Below are 16077 nucleotides of genomic sequence, written 5' to 3'. Positions count from 1 at the left end.
CTGATTATCTGTTTTAAAGACGAAGAAAACGTAAAATTTGAAGATTTGTCTATAAATGTATAGATAATGTACACCAGGTAAGGTGTCATTTCCTTCTTTATATTTCAACCATTATCTCGGTATATTATTCAGTCCTGTGAAGTTATTTACAATCATACATGATAAAGAGATATTTCAGCGTGAAATCAAATTCATTGACCTCACTGGATATTGAATTATAGTAAGCTCTAAAACCCGACATGTTAATTTAATTCTAGTCCAAAAAACATCTAAAAATAAAACACTGATTTCTCATACGGCTGTTAAATGACAGGATAATTCCTTAAATTTTCTTCGCCTTAAAGGGCAGCATTATCTGTACACAAGTTTGACACTCCAATTTAGTATTACATACTGATGTAGAAAGGCTTGCGTGTCTGCACACAGTTTCGCCTCGCTTTGCTCTGAGAGTATCTCCAAATACGTTACTATTTAACGAAGCTACGGGACTGTATTAGTATATCAGAGAAAATAAAACCACATTAATTCACAAAACATTTACAATTAATCGAGACATATATTGAAAGAGGTACAAAGCTTGAGAATAAAAGAATGACATTAAAAAGAAGTTATGTACAAATAAAATAGAAAATATTTGGTTGACGTTAAAGAATAACCGTTTACCATTATAAGTGATACTCGTGTGCATTGGATATCATATATACAAAGTACATTGTATCATTTTGTATAAAAATATTTTGATTTCGTGCATGACCTCCGCGTAAGAGGACTGTGCAATTATACAACATACAAAAAATCACAGTTAGCGGAATTATCAAATTTTAAATGTCAAAATTAACACATTTGGACATCGAAATGTATGAACAATTCCCGCTGACAAAAAGCCAATCAAATTTCTGCTCCAATTCACGCTCCATTCGGAACGCCAAGCCTATACTGACAGGCTGCTGAGATTATTACCTTACTTTGGTATCCATGGGAACACGAGGACGAAACATTTCCTTCCACTACAGTTGCATTTCTGTTGGAAAAATTGTACTCGGTCCCTTGTAAATTAATATTTTAAATTAACGATGCGTCTTTTTGATTATTGTCTTGATGCATAAACGTCTTCTTTTTTTTCTTAACCATGACAATGCGGTTAAAATGGGAAATCTTTGAGCCCAAAACACAAGTTGTTGTTGATGTTGCATTGGTATTTGTTTGCTTCTATCTGGTTTCGTTGAATGCGTTTCCCCATTCATCTCGCAGAGTGCATTTGGTTGCTTCGTCCACCACTTCATAATGATCCTAGATTCTGTTGTGACCTGGAGCCTGTAGAGCAAATAAGATTCCATCGTTAAATACCGGTAAAGTTTTGTGCGGAATTTATAGGTATAAATTCATTTCTCTAGGAGAACACTCTTCCAGAAGCAACTAGTATAAAGACAAGACAATTTCTGATGGTTAATCAAGAATGATTCATCCAGGTAAAGATGTTCAGTTTGAAACCGCAGTGCTTGACCTTTCCAGGGTGCGCCCCACAGACTTTAATGCAAAGAGTAAGCTCAGTGTGTACATCACTTGAACTGGATTCGAACACGGACCTTACTGGTCTGAGGCCTCATAGGCTAGTCTCAGTGCCAATCAGCGCGTTAACAAGAACTGGTATCCAAATCAATTTCGTTGAATTCAAACTTACGCTGCATGGTTCCTTTATCTGATCTGTCAGAGCGGACAGACCGGGCCGTGGGATAGGCTATCTCCGAATGTAACTGTCGCCCATTGGGTACCGGTGTTTTACCGGTCAAGTCTCCTGTAACCGTCAGAACTCTACTTCCGGTTCCAGGCATGGATTCCGGTCTGCGGGCGTAGGTCACCGGTGCAGAATACACGCTGTGAGATTTGGGATGGACGCGATGGAGGGAATCTGGAAATAACAAATACATACACATTTATAATATATTCTCCAACTTTTTGCTCTGAACAGACTGGAGTCGCCTTAAGATTTTTTTAATGGCATACATGTGCAAAAGCTGTAATTATTGCAATGATTTTGTCTGGAAAACATCCACAAAGAGACTGCAATCATTATTATGGAAGAAGGGAAACAAAAGAACGTAAATAATTTTTCTTGTATCTTGTATATGGGAACAACTCTGCCTAGAACAATAAACAGTAAGTACATGTTACTAGTTATGTATTCTAAACAATCACTACTGCGTGCCTGATTCACCACATCTACAAGAACAAACTTAACGGTCAGGTGTTAACGCAAATACAACCACACTTCCAAGTAAGTAACAAATCAGACTCAAATGGTAATGATCTAATCAAATGGTGAATTTTCGAAGCGCCTGTGATCATCAAAGTAGGCTTTTTTGACCTTATCGGAGATAAGACTAAGTAGGTCGTTCGGGTCCCCATACGGAGAAGCCTGGAGTACTGGGTGCACGCAAAACCAAATGCAATATTGTAAACCGTGTGTCAGTGCTCTATTGTCTTCTTCCATTAAGGCATTATAACTGAATACGTATATACTGAATATAAGTATATACAACAACTCTGTCTAGACCCACAGCCATTTAAGCTTGCCTTGTTCAAATGATGGAACCTTTTCAGTATTGGTTCCATTCCAATTCTGCTTAAGTTGCACTACGCACAAGAACAGAAAAACAGTAACCGATCAGGTAACAAATACAAAAACAACGGCTTCCACCTTTCCTCAGAATCTTAAATTCCAGACTAGTTATTTTTTGTTTTTAAACAAATTATCTGTCTTAAAACATTCCCTAAAGGTTATCCCTTGACAGTGATTAAGTATTTTAATGCGTATTTCACACCACATATGGCATGGACGAATAAGCTGTGGTTTGGCCAGATAGTGTGCGGAAAGGTGGAAAATCAGAAGCCAGTGTCACAAAACTTCGTACATTTGTAATTATTTTCGGAAATAACATTGTCTGACGTGGTAATACCACAAGGCAGCGATATTTGCGAAACTAATTAAAAAGCCAGAGTCTCATGAAAAAGGCCCAAACCCGTTGATAATGAAGCTGTGCATAGCTGTATTATAGATATGCGAGTGATGTTATCGACATTTTGGCTGAATAATTAACATACTGTCGTTAAGTTAATGGATTTAAATTTAAATCTGTGAAAACTGCTACGCTTTAAACAGCTTCCTTATCGCGTGGGCATAAATTGTCGTGAAATTAGTAGAAGCCAAAGCGCTATTTACTGGGATCCCCTTTGTTGGGTTCAGAATATATGCCTGATGAATTGTTGACGTAGATAACAGAGCCAGGTCCCTTGGTGCTCTTGTAGCTGGGCGGCGGCAGGCCGTTGTAGACGCTTCCGTAGATGGTCTCCCTGTCGTCCTCAAGGTAGATGCCCTCCACGCCCATGTTGACCAGCTGGCGCACTTTGGGCAGGAACATGGAGAAGAGGATGAGGGTCGCGGTGATGAACAAGCCAAAAGCCAGGCAGGCGTCGCCGTACTCGTGGGCGTGGGTGTTGTTGCGGTTCAACCCTCCGACTAGCGTCCAGGCCAGCCAGATCGGGATGCTGAAGCCCGCAGCGATTCCAATGAAAATGCTTTCGCGGTGGTTGGTGGTGATTCCGTGGGCTTTTAGTGCCATCAAGGTCGTGATGAGGATGAGGAGCATGACGTAGACCAGAGATAGAAGGTGGTTCTCGAATTCATTTCTCAGGAAGGTGGACATCGTGGTCATACCGTCGACGATGGACGCGCGCCACGTGTAGTGGTTACAAATCCACACTTGATCCCCAGCGTTGCTCATGACACGAACCGCCTCTGGTGGGACCTGGATGAGCCACTGGATGTCGATGACGATCTGGACACCGACAGTAAACAGGAACAGCAGTAACTGATAAGCGCCCTTCAGGTAGTTTGGGGACTCGGCGTCACCTGGAATGTAGCCTTCGGTGTTTTTTGACGTCATGATGACCATAAGCTTGACGAGGAGCACGGCGAAACAGACGGCGTAGGAGACGCCCACTCCAAAACGTGTTATGCCGCACGTAGCCTTGGTAGGCGTGAAGATGAAAGCGAAGAGGGTGAGGTAACTGATGAAGATTCCGAAGAGGAGAAGCTGTCCCAGCCACATGGATCGCAGCTGGCGGGTGGACCTGTTCGGCAGGATCAGGGTCATAATGTAGATCTCAAAGATGATGACGGAGAGGATACCCAGCCCGGCCAATACGCCTAAAGCTATGATCCACACGCTGCCATACTCGAATCGGGTGCCTAAATCCTTCTGGGTTCGGTTTTGAAACGACGGGTATGCCCCAGTAATTTCGACATCGGCATCTACGTAGAGCAGGGCAAGTCGGCCTCCGTGGGTGGGGTCTGTCGTGGTACTGGGGGAAGAGGAAGAAGATGTGGGACGCGGGGTGGTAACTGGGACCTGGTCACAGCATATTTCCCTGGGACACTTGGTCACTAGGTTTGTCATCTCCTCTCCGCTGGCCGTATACTGCACTACGGCTCTCTGGTTCGTTATTGTATCCGTTGAAGCATCGTATTGTCCAATCTGTAAGACGATAATACATAAGTCTGTGAGAAAATGGAAGTACACATTTACACAAGATTTTGCTTTAACAAAGGAATGTTGAAACAATGCGTTGTACTATTGCAGGGCAGTATTGGTTTCACATCGCACTGGTTAAGGATTTGTTCAAAATAAATGAAGTGACCGTTGTTAAAATAAAAATAAAAATAAAATTGCAAGGTAATAATTTTCAACCCTCACATAAGTCAGGATATAAATGACTTAGCTTAGAGAGTAAAAACCAGAACAGCGACGACAGTGTGATTGTAGGTCACATGTAACCCGTGCTATACGGCCTCTTGGTGGTTTGCCTCACTCAGGGTTGTAGTCCCGCTGTCCTTGTATATGCTTTAATAGTAACAAATGCACGGACTCATGCCAACTGTTATATGGTAAAATATATGTTTTTTAAACTGATCTGTTAAACTGATCGGCTACTAGGACTTCTGAGTGATGGAAGAACAGATTATGTTATGGCGACAAACGATTATATTACATGTGACAATCGAGGTAATTGCTGTCCAAATAACCTAGCAATCTATTGAAACTTCACTCATAAACCTTAAATTTGTGTTAAATTCAGCATGTTGCTGTAGGAATTTAAATATTCATTTATTCATCTACAATTATCACTTGCATAAATATAAGCGTCAAGTCCGACATTCGTATACCATTCGTAGTCCGTAAAAGGTGTTCCAAGTCGATAATCGCAAGATCCATTTCCAAAACAACGTTTAACTCTAGCTCCCAAAGACAAAGGTATGTAAGAAATTACACAAATAAGAAATAAAGCCGGTAACACACAAGAGACAAGTGGTCATCAGTGTGGAGGGGATAAAATCTGAGTGTCAGGAATAAACCACTGTAATTCTTTGGATATCTGACAAACTTCATGACTCAAAGCCGCAGCCGGTAAAGCAAAAGCTGGATTTGAGCTTGAGAACTCACTTTTTGTGAATCGATCAGCCAATGAATTTACGCTACTATATGCATGAACGAAGCAGCCTTCAAATCACACTTCAACCTTGTCAACTAATTACCGTCTTTAATATTTATTATTTGTTTACCTAATTCTGCCTAAGCAGACGGAACGTCTAAGTTCCTACTTTTTAAACATTTTCATGAACAATTAGTTTAAGCTCTGAGGTAAACTGACAGGTGGCTGGATTTCACCGGTGATGCGTGACCATTTGCCAACTCTCATACTGTTGTCGGTGCTATGGTTTTACTCTCTAACTATTGTCTTTTATATTACACGTATATGCATACTTACAGACTCGAATCGCCGTGTAGTTTCAATACTGTCGACTTTCAAGTTGTAGATGTAATATTTGAGTTCATCATTGGGAGGGCCGTTAGTGGTGTCGCTGAAGACGGCTTCTTGTAACAGGGTCACCTTTCGTATTGCCTCGTATATTTGGGTCCCAGAATTATCTGTGTTCAGAAGATGGGAGCACACAGAATTGTTACATTTGGCGTTCTCTATGGCTTTCTTTGTGCCCTCCAGGATGGCCTCGACAGCTAGAAAGGTACTGGCCAAATCTTTATTGAATTCGATGTTCACGTTCATCAACGTTTCGCTTCCAGTACAAGCACTCAAACCGGTATGAGTTGTATCACCTGGTAAACGACAGTTTAACTTCTCCATCCAGTAGTCCGCGAACCAAGGATTCTGCATGTTCTGATCGGGTTTCAGGTTACGAAAGTAGGTCTCGAAATCTGTAAGGCGGCCAACTTTGCGCGTCAGTTTCGGTGCAAAGATAATTGCACCGTCAGCTGCCCCGTTGGCGTTTGCGATAACGTCTTGGTTGTCTTTGGCCCAGTCTCCGGCGCCCATGAAACCCAATGAGCCTCGTACGTCAGGCCTTTTCCCCATCTCGGTTAACAGAGGCTTGGCGTACATGTTCTCAGCCAGAACTGCCACCCAATAGGCGGACTTAAGGCGCAGAAGTTCGTCAGCCAATTGAGCCATATCCTCAGCTGAGTAATCTGTCGGGATCATCAATGTTTCAACTATGCAAATGCTGTTCTTCGCCGTGGCCGTTTTGAAACTGTGTAGAAGCCCTCGACCCTGGGCCGTGTCGCTGTAGACGGCGATGACGTGCTCCCAGTTATTCAGCTTCATTTCCGCCACCATTGCATCAGTGGCCAGGGACGCGGAAGGCGTCGTTCTCAGCAGGTAGCTGAACATGTTTTTATTCGCCAAAAGAGGTGAGTCAGCATTCGTGATCTGGGTCTTATTGAGATCCCTTAGCACGATGCCCGTCTGCACGGCCTCATCGCTTGTTTCGGGGCCCACGTAGGCCAAGACGTAACGGGGCTCAATCCGCGAGGGATTCGTTCCGTTCTGGATCCCGTACGGAACTTTGCACGTCTCGAATCCCAGAACGTTCTCTACCGTTTGCTGAGCCAGTGACCCGGAATCGAAAGCAATCCCACCGACCTTGACCTTGTAACTGTCAAGGGGACGGACGTTTTTTAGAGTGTAAAGGAACATTTCCAGGTGCAGGATCCCGCTTTCCCGCACAGCGCCTTTGTTGTAAATACTCGGGCCCATTTCACGGACACCAAACATACCGCCAACGTAAATGTGATTGTTGACCTGAGGATCGTCGACCGGAAGTATGGCGGCGTCTGCCGTGGTGAGACAGGCGCTGGCGGGACCACACTCCTCCCGTGCCCACGCCAAATTACACGCCAAACTCAACAGAAGGCACAGCTTCGCTCGGTGACCCATCTGTAATAAAGAAAAAAAAATGACAGACGCTCATAAGTATTCACTATATATCTGTATAGTAAACGTATTTTGGCTTGGTGTTTAACGTCGTGCATAATTTGTAGAAACAGCGGATTCTCCAATCATTCACGCGTGTAACGGTGTTCACAAGTGCACTGAATGGGCGACACTGAGTGAACGGAATAAGCGATAGAGTGAACGGAATAAGCGATAGAGTGAACGGAATAAGCGATAGAGTGAACGGAATAAGCGATAGGGAGAACGGAATAAACGATAGAAAGAACGGCAGTGAACGATAGAGTGGAGAAAGGATAGAGTGGAGGGAATGAGCGATAGAGTGGAGGGAATGAACAATAGAATGGTGGGGATGAGCGATAGAGTGGAGGGGATGAACGATAGAGTGGAGGGGATAAACGATAGAGTGGAGGGGATGAACGATAGAGTGCACGGAATGAACGATAGAGTGCACGGAATGAACGATAGAGTGGAGGAGATGAACCATAGATTGGAGGGGATGAACGACAGAGTGGAGGGGATGAACGATAGAGTGCACGGAATGAACGATAGAGTGCACGGAATGAACGATGAGTTACTCATATTTTCCTTCAGTGTCTGTCGCGATTTGAATAGCATAAAGATAACAAAACGGTAGATCACATGTGCTATGTTCTTAATGTAAGTCATAGAAGTTGTCGAAGACGTCTACAACCTAGTATGGCATGTATCAGATGTAACTCTTTCATCTAAAACATATTTCGACAAAAGTCACATCTGCGGGGAAAACTCCGAACCATAAAAGCCCCCCCCCCCCAACCCACTCACACACATCCATTTCTTCTTAAACAGTCATTTTGCATTCATCTATCCACTATTTCTCCGTCACAATTGCCTATGAATGAACGATTATGGCTGAACGCCACAACATGTACCGAGAACCCCGTTTTTTTTGGGGGGGGGGGAGGGGTGTCTTTTTAAGATATAGAGGACAATAAGAAGCAGTTATAGTGATGTGCTATGCGGATGGCTGACTAGTCCCGTGGCTTCTAAACATAATAGACCAATCACTTGCTTTCAGTCAAATCTTCACAAAAAGACTACAACACAGCTGGGTGAGTTAGAGGCATTGCACACAACACACACACACCAATCCTTCGCGCCACGGTGTTCCTTTCAAAAAGGATATTTTAATATCCTGTGGGAAGCCGACAATGGCATAACAGTGTCCCCCTTTACAGGGAAGATCCTAAAAAAAGACGTCTGTAGTAAGGTGGGTGTAAATAGAGATGGATGAATCATCGAATCGTACTAACAGAAAATACTTATGTACTTACTGGAGGCCATATCTTCCAAAATACCAAGAGCACCGCTACCGATCTGATAGTGCTACGAGAGTTACATCCCCTTGTCGCAAGATGGCTTCCAGTCGTGTTAGAAGCTGCTTTTAGTTTCAAGCCAACATAGTCGGTGGAAATTTAAAGGTAACTAATGCTGTGCCATCCGTTATTGACAAATTTGCACATACAATATGCAATTTTCCAATACTCGACACTACGCTTCATTGAATTCCGAGCAATGCTTTGGAGAAAACCGAAGGACAGACATTCTTCTTTTATAGTTGGGTACGTGTAGTAGTACCACATAATCCAACACATAAGTATAAAGATCAGTTTAAATTGAAGGATAATACTTTAAATGCAAATAATATGACTGCAATAATCTAAGTTATCGGGGCCTAGAAATAATGAGTCATGAAAAATGAGTAATGAAAAAAAAATATATATAAAAACCCAGCTTGGATTAGCGATAAATTAGGAAGAATCTTTTAACAAATTAAGATTGTTTGCTTTAGCAAGACTTCGGCTGGCGATATCCATCCATTAATCTTTCATACTATCTCTTCCAGCAACTTAATTGTTTTAGTTGTTATATAAGACGCTACGATTGCTTAACGATTAAGCCGACGAGACATGTAGTGTAACAACCTTCGGGAGACGTCAGCCCAGACGTCAGAAACTAATTAGACAATTTGCTCACTGCCATGAAGCCCTCTTCAACCCGATCTAAAATTAGAAAACTGTCAAGATATTAATATACCCCCGTGTCATTACAGATAAACTGGAATGTGACAGGTTTCGTTACGATATGGATGGTGAACTTGAGTGGTTTAAGGTAGATACACCTCAAGTGTGCTTACTCCGCAAACTACACTGAGGGTGGAGCGGGGTGTGGGGTGGTGGTGGTGGAGAGATGACCTATCGATCATTTCCGTTTTCATTTAAGCCGGGTATATTCATTTGTATCGGTGTATATTACAATATCATAATTTTAACGATATTATTACATCATTAAAGTACTAACATTTAAACTACCTGTCGCCAGAATCGAGATAAAAGTTCCTGGGAACGAGAGGTGGATTCGATCTTGTGATCACGATGCATGTATCGTGCAGGTTCCGATCTTCAGTGATTTTCCAATTTGAGTAATGGTGCGGATGCGAGTAAATCAGCCGATACAGGGGGCTGTAACTTTTGCAGATAATTATGTGTTCCTGTATTTTGTATAAAATCACTGGGTCAATCATATATACATACAGCAGCTGAAATTATTGTGTATTATTGTGCTGGGCATCCCAAATCCATATCAAATACAGGTAATAAATCAAAATGGCCCGACATAACCGATACACACTGGAAGACAAGGACATTTGTTTACATATTTGATGGGTGTTTTTAGCGGTACTCAACAGTATTTCACTTATAAATAAGACGGAGGCCGGCATTATGATATAAGGAAACCGAACAGAGCCTGCAGTGCAGGAAACACGCGACCTTCCGCAGGTTGCTGGCAAACCCTCCCACGTATGGAAGGTCATAGACTTTCATGACACCAAATCTGACACCATAATGTAATCGGACACTTGCCCAGATACGCTACACTTATTTTATAGGATATTTATCATACCCACCACGACTGCACCTTCATACCACCTTATACTTTCTATTTCCTGAACAATGTAATTAAATTAATTAAGAAATTAAATTTAACAAAAATTCTGTTATCTGAGTGATGCTGGAATGTATTCTGTTAAGTATTATATTCTATTAAAATCAGTGGAAAGATCGTATTAGACTAAAAGGATATTGTGTCGAATATGACAAAACATTATGTTATTAATAATAACAGCATATTCTAACATCATTCAGATAAAAGACCTTCTGTTAAAATTTTAACTGATTAGTTTTTTTAGAGTAAAACACGGCGTTGTTGCTCCAATAGCTATCCCAAGGCCACGACTTGCGCCCATCGTATTCCTCTAAATATTCAGTACAATGCGAGTTTTTCATAAACAGAAACTTTTCTTTTCCCCGTAAGTTGTCGTCCATGTTCAAGACAACTATAGTCTATATCTAGAGGTATAGACAAACATAACCTGGAGGGCGTTGACTACATGAAATAAGCTTGACGACCATTCCGAATAAGGAAGCTAATTTGAGAGAACAGGGCTAACATATATAGCTTATATATCACATTCTTAATGTTAAAGTGTACATACAGTAAAAAATAATGCGTGCCTCAAGTTGAACTCTACAGAGAACTGTGTCCAGAAATACTTAAACTTCTTACTCTTACGTTTTAACAATTTCCTTATCACGAAATTCTACAAACACGGTTGTTTTGTTAGGTGGGTTTTTCAACCATGTTTTCCAAAGGCATTATTGAGCACCTAATATTCAATACTACGAGAATGATCCTGAGGTAATTCACAGATGATTTCACACATAATGTCTATTTTCTTTTTTCAAAATGTTCTGTAGACAAATAGAGGGAAAAGGTGATTTGACATCACTTTACTTAAATATGATCCAAATACGCACAATTAAAAAAACGAAAAAAAAAATTGGCAATCTTTATTCCTAAATAGCAATGTGCACAAAGTAAAAGGCATGCAAAGCAACACTAGATTTGGAGTTCAAACCCGAAACGTTAATTTATGCCACCATTTTTTTAAAATGTTCAACAAAATAGAACTGCCAAGTCAAGCTGAATTCTGTAACAAGATTCATATGCATCGCTGTTCATTGCGGATTCTCATGTTTTTCATCATTCGCCGATTATGTAAAGTACACCAATATTGGCGTCGTTGTTAACAGAGTATACAGTAAACATGTGGGAACTGAGCCAAATCGAGGAACAGTGGTGGATCTACGTCTATTGTCATATCAGACAGAATGGTTGTTAAGTGTAACTCAGTCTATCACATGATGGTTTAATAAAGTGATACATGTAGGTAGGCCTATGCCTGAGATGGGCGAGGCATCAGTAGGTGTGTGTAGCCTACATGTGCTGTGTCTTCTTGTGGCAGGGCGAGTCTATGCACAGCCGGTGTATCATGCTGGAAACTTGACACCCCACCCAGTCACATTATACTGACACCGGGCCAACCAGTCCTGTTTCCTTGCTCTAACCCCTCAGTGCTGAGCGCCTAGCGAGGCAACAACACTACCATATTTAAAGTCTTCGAGGTGGACACTCTAACCATTATGCCATGTAAGTGATATACATGTACATAGAAAGCTGCGAGTTCCTCGGATTTTTTTTAACAGGATGCATGAAAATAAGGTACTCTTATGTATAAGGTCAACGAGGATCCTGAAATAATTCCGCGAGAATTGCGCCTGGAAAACCATTTTTCAAAAGCGCTGCTTTTAACACCGAACATAAATGCCTTTCAAAGCTTGGGGTGGATTTCTTGGCGATATTGCATGGGTAACCCTGTGTGCAGTTAATATTCAACGTACACATGCATGGTGGTGGGAAAGCATACATGCATGCATGATGGCGGAAATGCATATATGCATGCATGATGGCGGGAAAGCATGAGAACAGATACGCCAAAAATCGCCAAAACAGAGTTGATACATGTAGAGAACTAATATTCAGAAGAGTCGATGTCTTAATATTTTACTCCAGAATCTTGAGTTGTATGAAGAACTGCTAGAATCTATTTCCAATCTCTAAGCTAACACTGTCACTTCGTGTGACAAGTTTCCCCCGGCCCCCACTTTGTTTTTGCAGTCGTCAAAATAATGATTTGTCCTACCAATAAATCGAACCCAAAATGTCACTCATCAATGAACCGACATAATGTCACTCATCAATGTAGCGGCATACTGTCACTCATCAATGTACCCGCATAATGTCACTCATGAATGTACCGGCATACTGTCACTCATGAATGTACCGGCATACTGTCACTCATGAATGTACCGGCATACTGTCACTCATGAATGTACCGGCATACTGTCACTCATCAATGTACCGGCATACTGCACTCATCACTGGAACGGCATACTGTCACTCATCAATGTACCGGCATACTGTCACTCATGAATGTACCGGCATACTGTCACTCATGAATGTACCGGCATACTGTCACTCATGAATGTACCGGCATACTGTCACTCATGAATGTAGCGGCATACTGTCACTCATCAATGTAGCGGCATACTGTCACTCATCAATGTACCGGCATACTGTCACTCATGAATGTACCGGCATACTGTCACTCATCAATGTACCGGCATACTGTCACTCATGAATGTACCGGCATACTGTCACTCATCAATGTACCGGCATACTGTCACTCATGAATGTACCGGCATACTGTCACTCATCAATGTACCGGTATACGGTCACTCATCAATGTACCGGCATACTGTCACTCATCAATGTACCGGCATACGGTCACTCATCAATGTACCGGCATACTGTCACTCATCAATGTACCGGCATACTGTCACTCATGAATGTACCGGCATACTGTCACTCATCAATGTACCGGCATACTGGTCACTCATCAATGTACCGGCATACTGTCACTCATGAATGTACCGGCATACTGTCACTCATCAATGTACCGGCATACTGTCACTCATGAATGTACCGGCATACTGTCCACTCATCAATATACCGGTATATGGTATAGAGTTTTATACAGGCATCCAATGCAAAAATCCCAATATATTGCACATGTATTCAGCAATATATTCCCGTTAAAGAAAATCTTCCATGAAATGGGTTTCCAGAATGATGACGTAATGTATTATCAGAATATAATACAAAACTTGCTAAGTTTAAGATGCTGTATTCACCATGCATGTGGTAGAGAAATCTGACATCAGTTCCATTGAAAGGCTGCAGTTCACAATGAACAGTTGAATAAGTGGGCCAAAAACACAGGCGACGCCTTAATATTTACAACCCTCATAGGGCAACTATAAGGGTACATCATATAGGGCCTATATATCCGGCTAAAATATCAATATTTAGGTTTATAACGTTGGTTAAATTAAAAGACATTTCATTGTTGGGTCTCTGAAACATAAATGCCCTAAAACATGTAAATATAGATATTACTTATTTATAAAGATGAAAACCATATGTGCCATTTTGATTTCAAAGTGGAATCAAACAATGATATGGGCAACTATGCGTGTCCCAATGTGTGAATTTTTAATACGAGCGTTAGGAAGTTAGTTACATGTGGAGGAATGATAACTGGGGTGTGATGTACGTATATATATATATATATACTTGTGAATTCCTTTCCTTTTGTCTATACATATAGTAAACAGATGTACAGGCTGATTGTAACATTTGTGTAGATTTGATTGTTTGATTGGTGTTTCACGGCGTACTCAACAGGTGGGTGGGAAGTTGTTGTAGCAAGGGGGAAGAGCCAGTGAGGCAAACCGGTTCTACTGTATAGCTAGAAAAGGTATATTTGTTTCAATTTCTAGCAACAATGGCGTATAATCTCGTCTATCTGTTTACCAATATATCTGAAACGATGCCCAGACAACTAAATTTTAACGAGGCCTTACTTATGCTACAATAACAAGCAAATTTCAGAAAAGGTTACAGAATGCATATATAATTTAAACTCTAATTATACATGTACAATGAGTTCAGTGAGATTCCCTTTTAATTGCATTCAAAGTTTTGTCCTGTATATCAGATGGATATAATACATATATGTTTGCTTCCAATTAAATACTACTACATATATCCTTAGTATCAATGAGGTTCATTGTGTGTGGAAATTAATTTATAAAACCTCACTCACATATAGTTATTATAATTTCGGAATTGTCACAAAGTAGATGTGTTTGGTGAGGATATGAATATATATTTGTATTAGTATATAAATATACCTTTAGCCTACTGCCACATTTAGTTATTATAAATAGACCGACAAAAAAAAAATAAAGAAGAAAAACATGACCTTTGTGAATAAATGCATACCTTTATCTACCTATGTGCACGAGAAAGGCGTTATCTAGGCATGTCAATATATTTTCGTTTTCCCTGTAAGGAAAAACAAGATCGTTTGCTCATAGATAACTTACCCCTTTCTGTAATTTGCGACAGCACTTGTGCTTCTGCGAAAGGGAAGGGAGTTGTCCCAGCATGCCACGATCGACAGACCCACAGGCCTTAATTGCCATGTGTTTGGGGAAAGGTGGGGAAAAGTGTGTGCTTGTGGTGGGGGGGGGGGGGGGGAGTGGTGAGGAGAGGGGGTACCGCTACAACACACTTTGTTGTGAAAGCATGGAGTTTCAGTTCAGTAAAGAGAAATCACATTCTTAACCACCGTGTAAATATCCAGTTAATTCATTAAACGGGATTTACCTGACGATAGATGAAAAATAAATCACCCACATACGATCTAAAATATTAGGCTAGTAAGAGGTCATGTTGTCAGTCATGTCTTGCGTTTAAGTATACCTAAAATACACAATTACCGGGACTAATATCGATTTTTGCTACCTAATAATAAAAACAGGTATTCATGATAACCGATATTTCTTGTACATTATTCAGATTAGAGTACATACCTGGCTAATAAAGACAGGAACAGTTGTACAGTATACGTAATACAGGTCAACAGGTTTGTGTTTCATACGCTTTATCTACATTATACATAATGATCAAAGTTTTTACCTTGAGGTACAAAATTCCTTCTTCTCCTGGCGTTGAATTAAATCAAGATAGTTGAATGTATCTTTGATCCAGGTCCTAATAAGTTGTCAGTCCACGGGATAATGGTGTTCTTGTACTCCAGTCTTGGAAATTAGCGCGATCCGCACCCCAAACCCTACCCAGTCGGGGAAGATTGTTAGCTACGATACGATGGCTATCCACCCAGCCCTAAACCAGTTAGGGTCTCCTTGTACGGTAGGGCACATCAACGCTGTGTTCTAGTTGGATTCCCCCGTCCTATATCTGTATGACTTGTCCCCGCCAAGTTGTTGTACGTCTACGGGTACACCCAAACATAGACTCACCGGACATAGACTCACCGGTATTAAACCTATGGACAGGTATAGGTTATACTGAGTAAGACTCCTTTGAGCGCGTCACGGCGAGCTGACTTTAGGCTTGCAGAGCGCAATCCAGCAAAACTGGTTAGACGGGTTTTCATGCTAGCTGGTCTATTTATAAAAGCGCGGTCTCATTTCTGACGTGATTCAAGCTTGAATGGCTCACCAATGCATTGACAAGATCCGCCATGGAGAAATCATGGCCTCTCACAGTAGGGAATATATCGACTTGTGAAAAGAGAGAAGTTAGATAGGCTGAGAAAGAGGGAGAAAATGATACTGGACATACAGCTTAGTTCATACCAAATTATCCATGTTAACAGATCAAACTGACAAGGAACTCTACATACATATTATCTAAAAACTGGATTTTATGTAATCCCTTTCTAGTTGATTATTATTG

At 41.2% G+C, this 16077-nt stretch overlaps 1 protein-coding gene across 2 annotated transcripts; it reads right to left on the bottom strand.

Moving 5' to 3' along the window:
• Positions 1-328: 328 nt before the first annotated feature.
• Positions 329-15574, bottom strand: LOC135476282 (metabotropic glutamate receptor 2-like). Of its 2 annotated transcripts, none has more exons than XM_064756265.1 (5): positions 15295-15574; positions 5827-7290; positions 3221-4535; positions 1682-1909; positions 329-1314 (listed from the first exon to the last, which is right to left on the bottom strand). In XM_064756265.1, exons 2-5 carry the CDS (start codon positions 7288-7290, stop codon positions 1280-1282), a joined length of 3042 nt encoding a protein of 1013 aa, XP_064612335.1. In that variant the 5' UTR covers positions 15295-15574; the 3' UTR covers positions 329-1279. The 2 variants fall into 2 exon arrangements, with proteins under 2 accessions (XP_064612335.1, XP_064612336.1); XM_064756266.1 differs by having other exon boundaries at positions 3254-4535.
• Between the last annotated feature and the right edge of the window lie 503 nt (positions 15575-16077).

This window comes from Liolophura sinensis, chromosome 10, assembly GCF_032854445.1.
Source record: "Liolophura sinensis isolate JHLJ2023 chromosome 10, CUHK_Ljap_v2, whole genome shotgun sequence".
NCBI lineage: Eukaryota > Metazoa > Mollusca > Polyplacophora > Chitonida > Chitonidae > Liolophura > Liolophura sinensis.
Note: the sequence above shows the minus strand (reverse complement) of the source record. Positions and strands in the feature narration are given on the sequence as shown.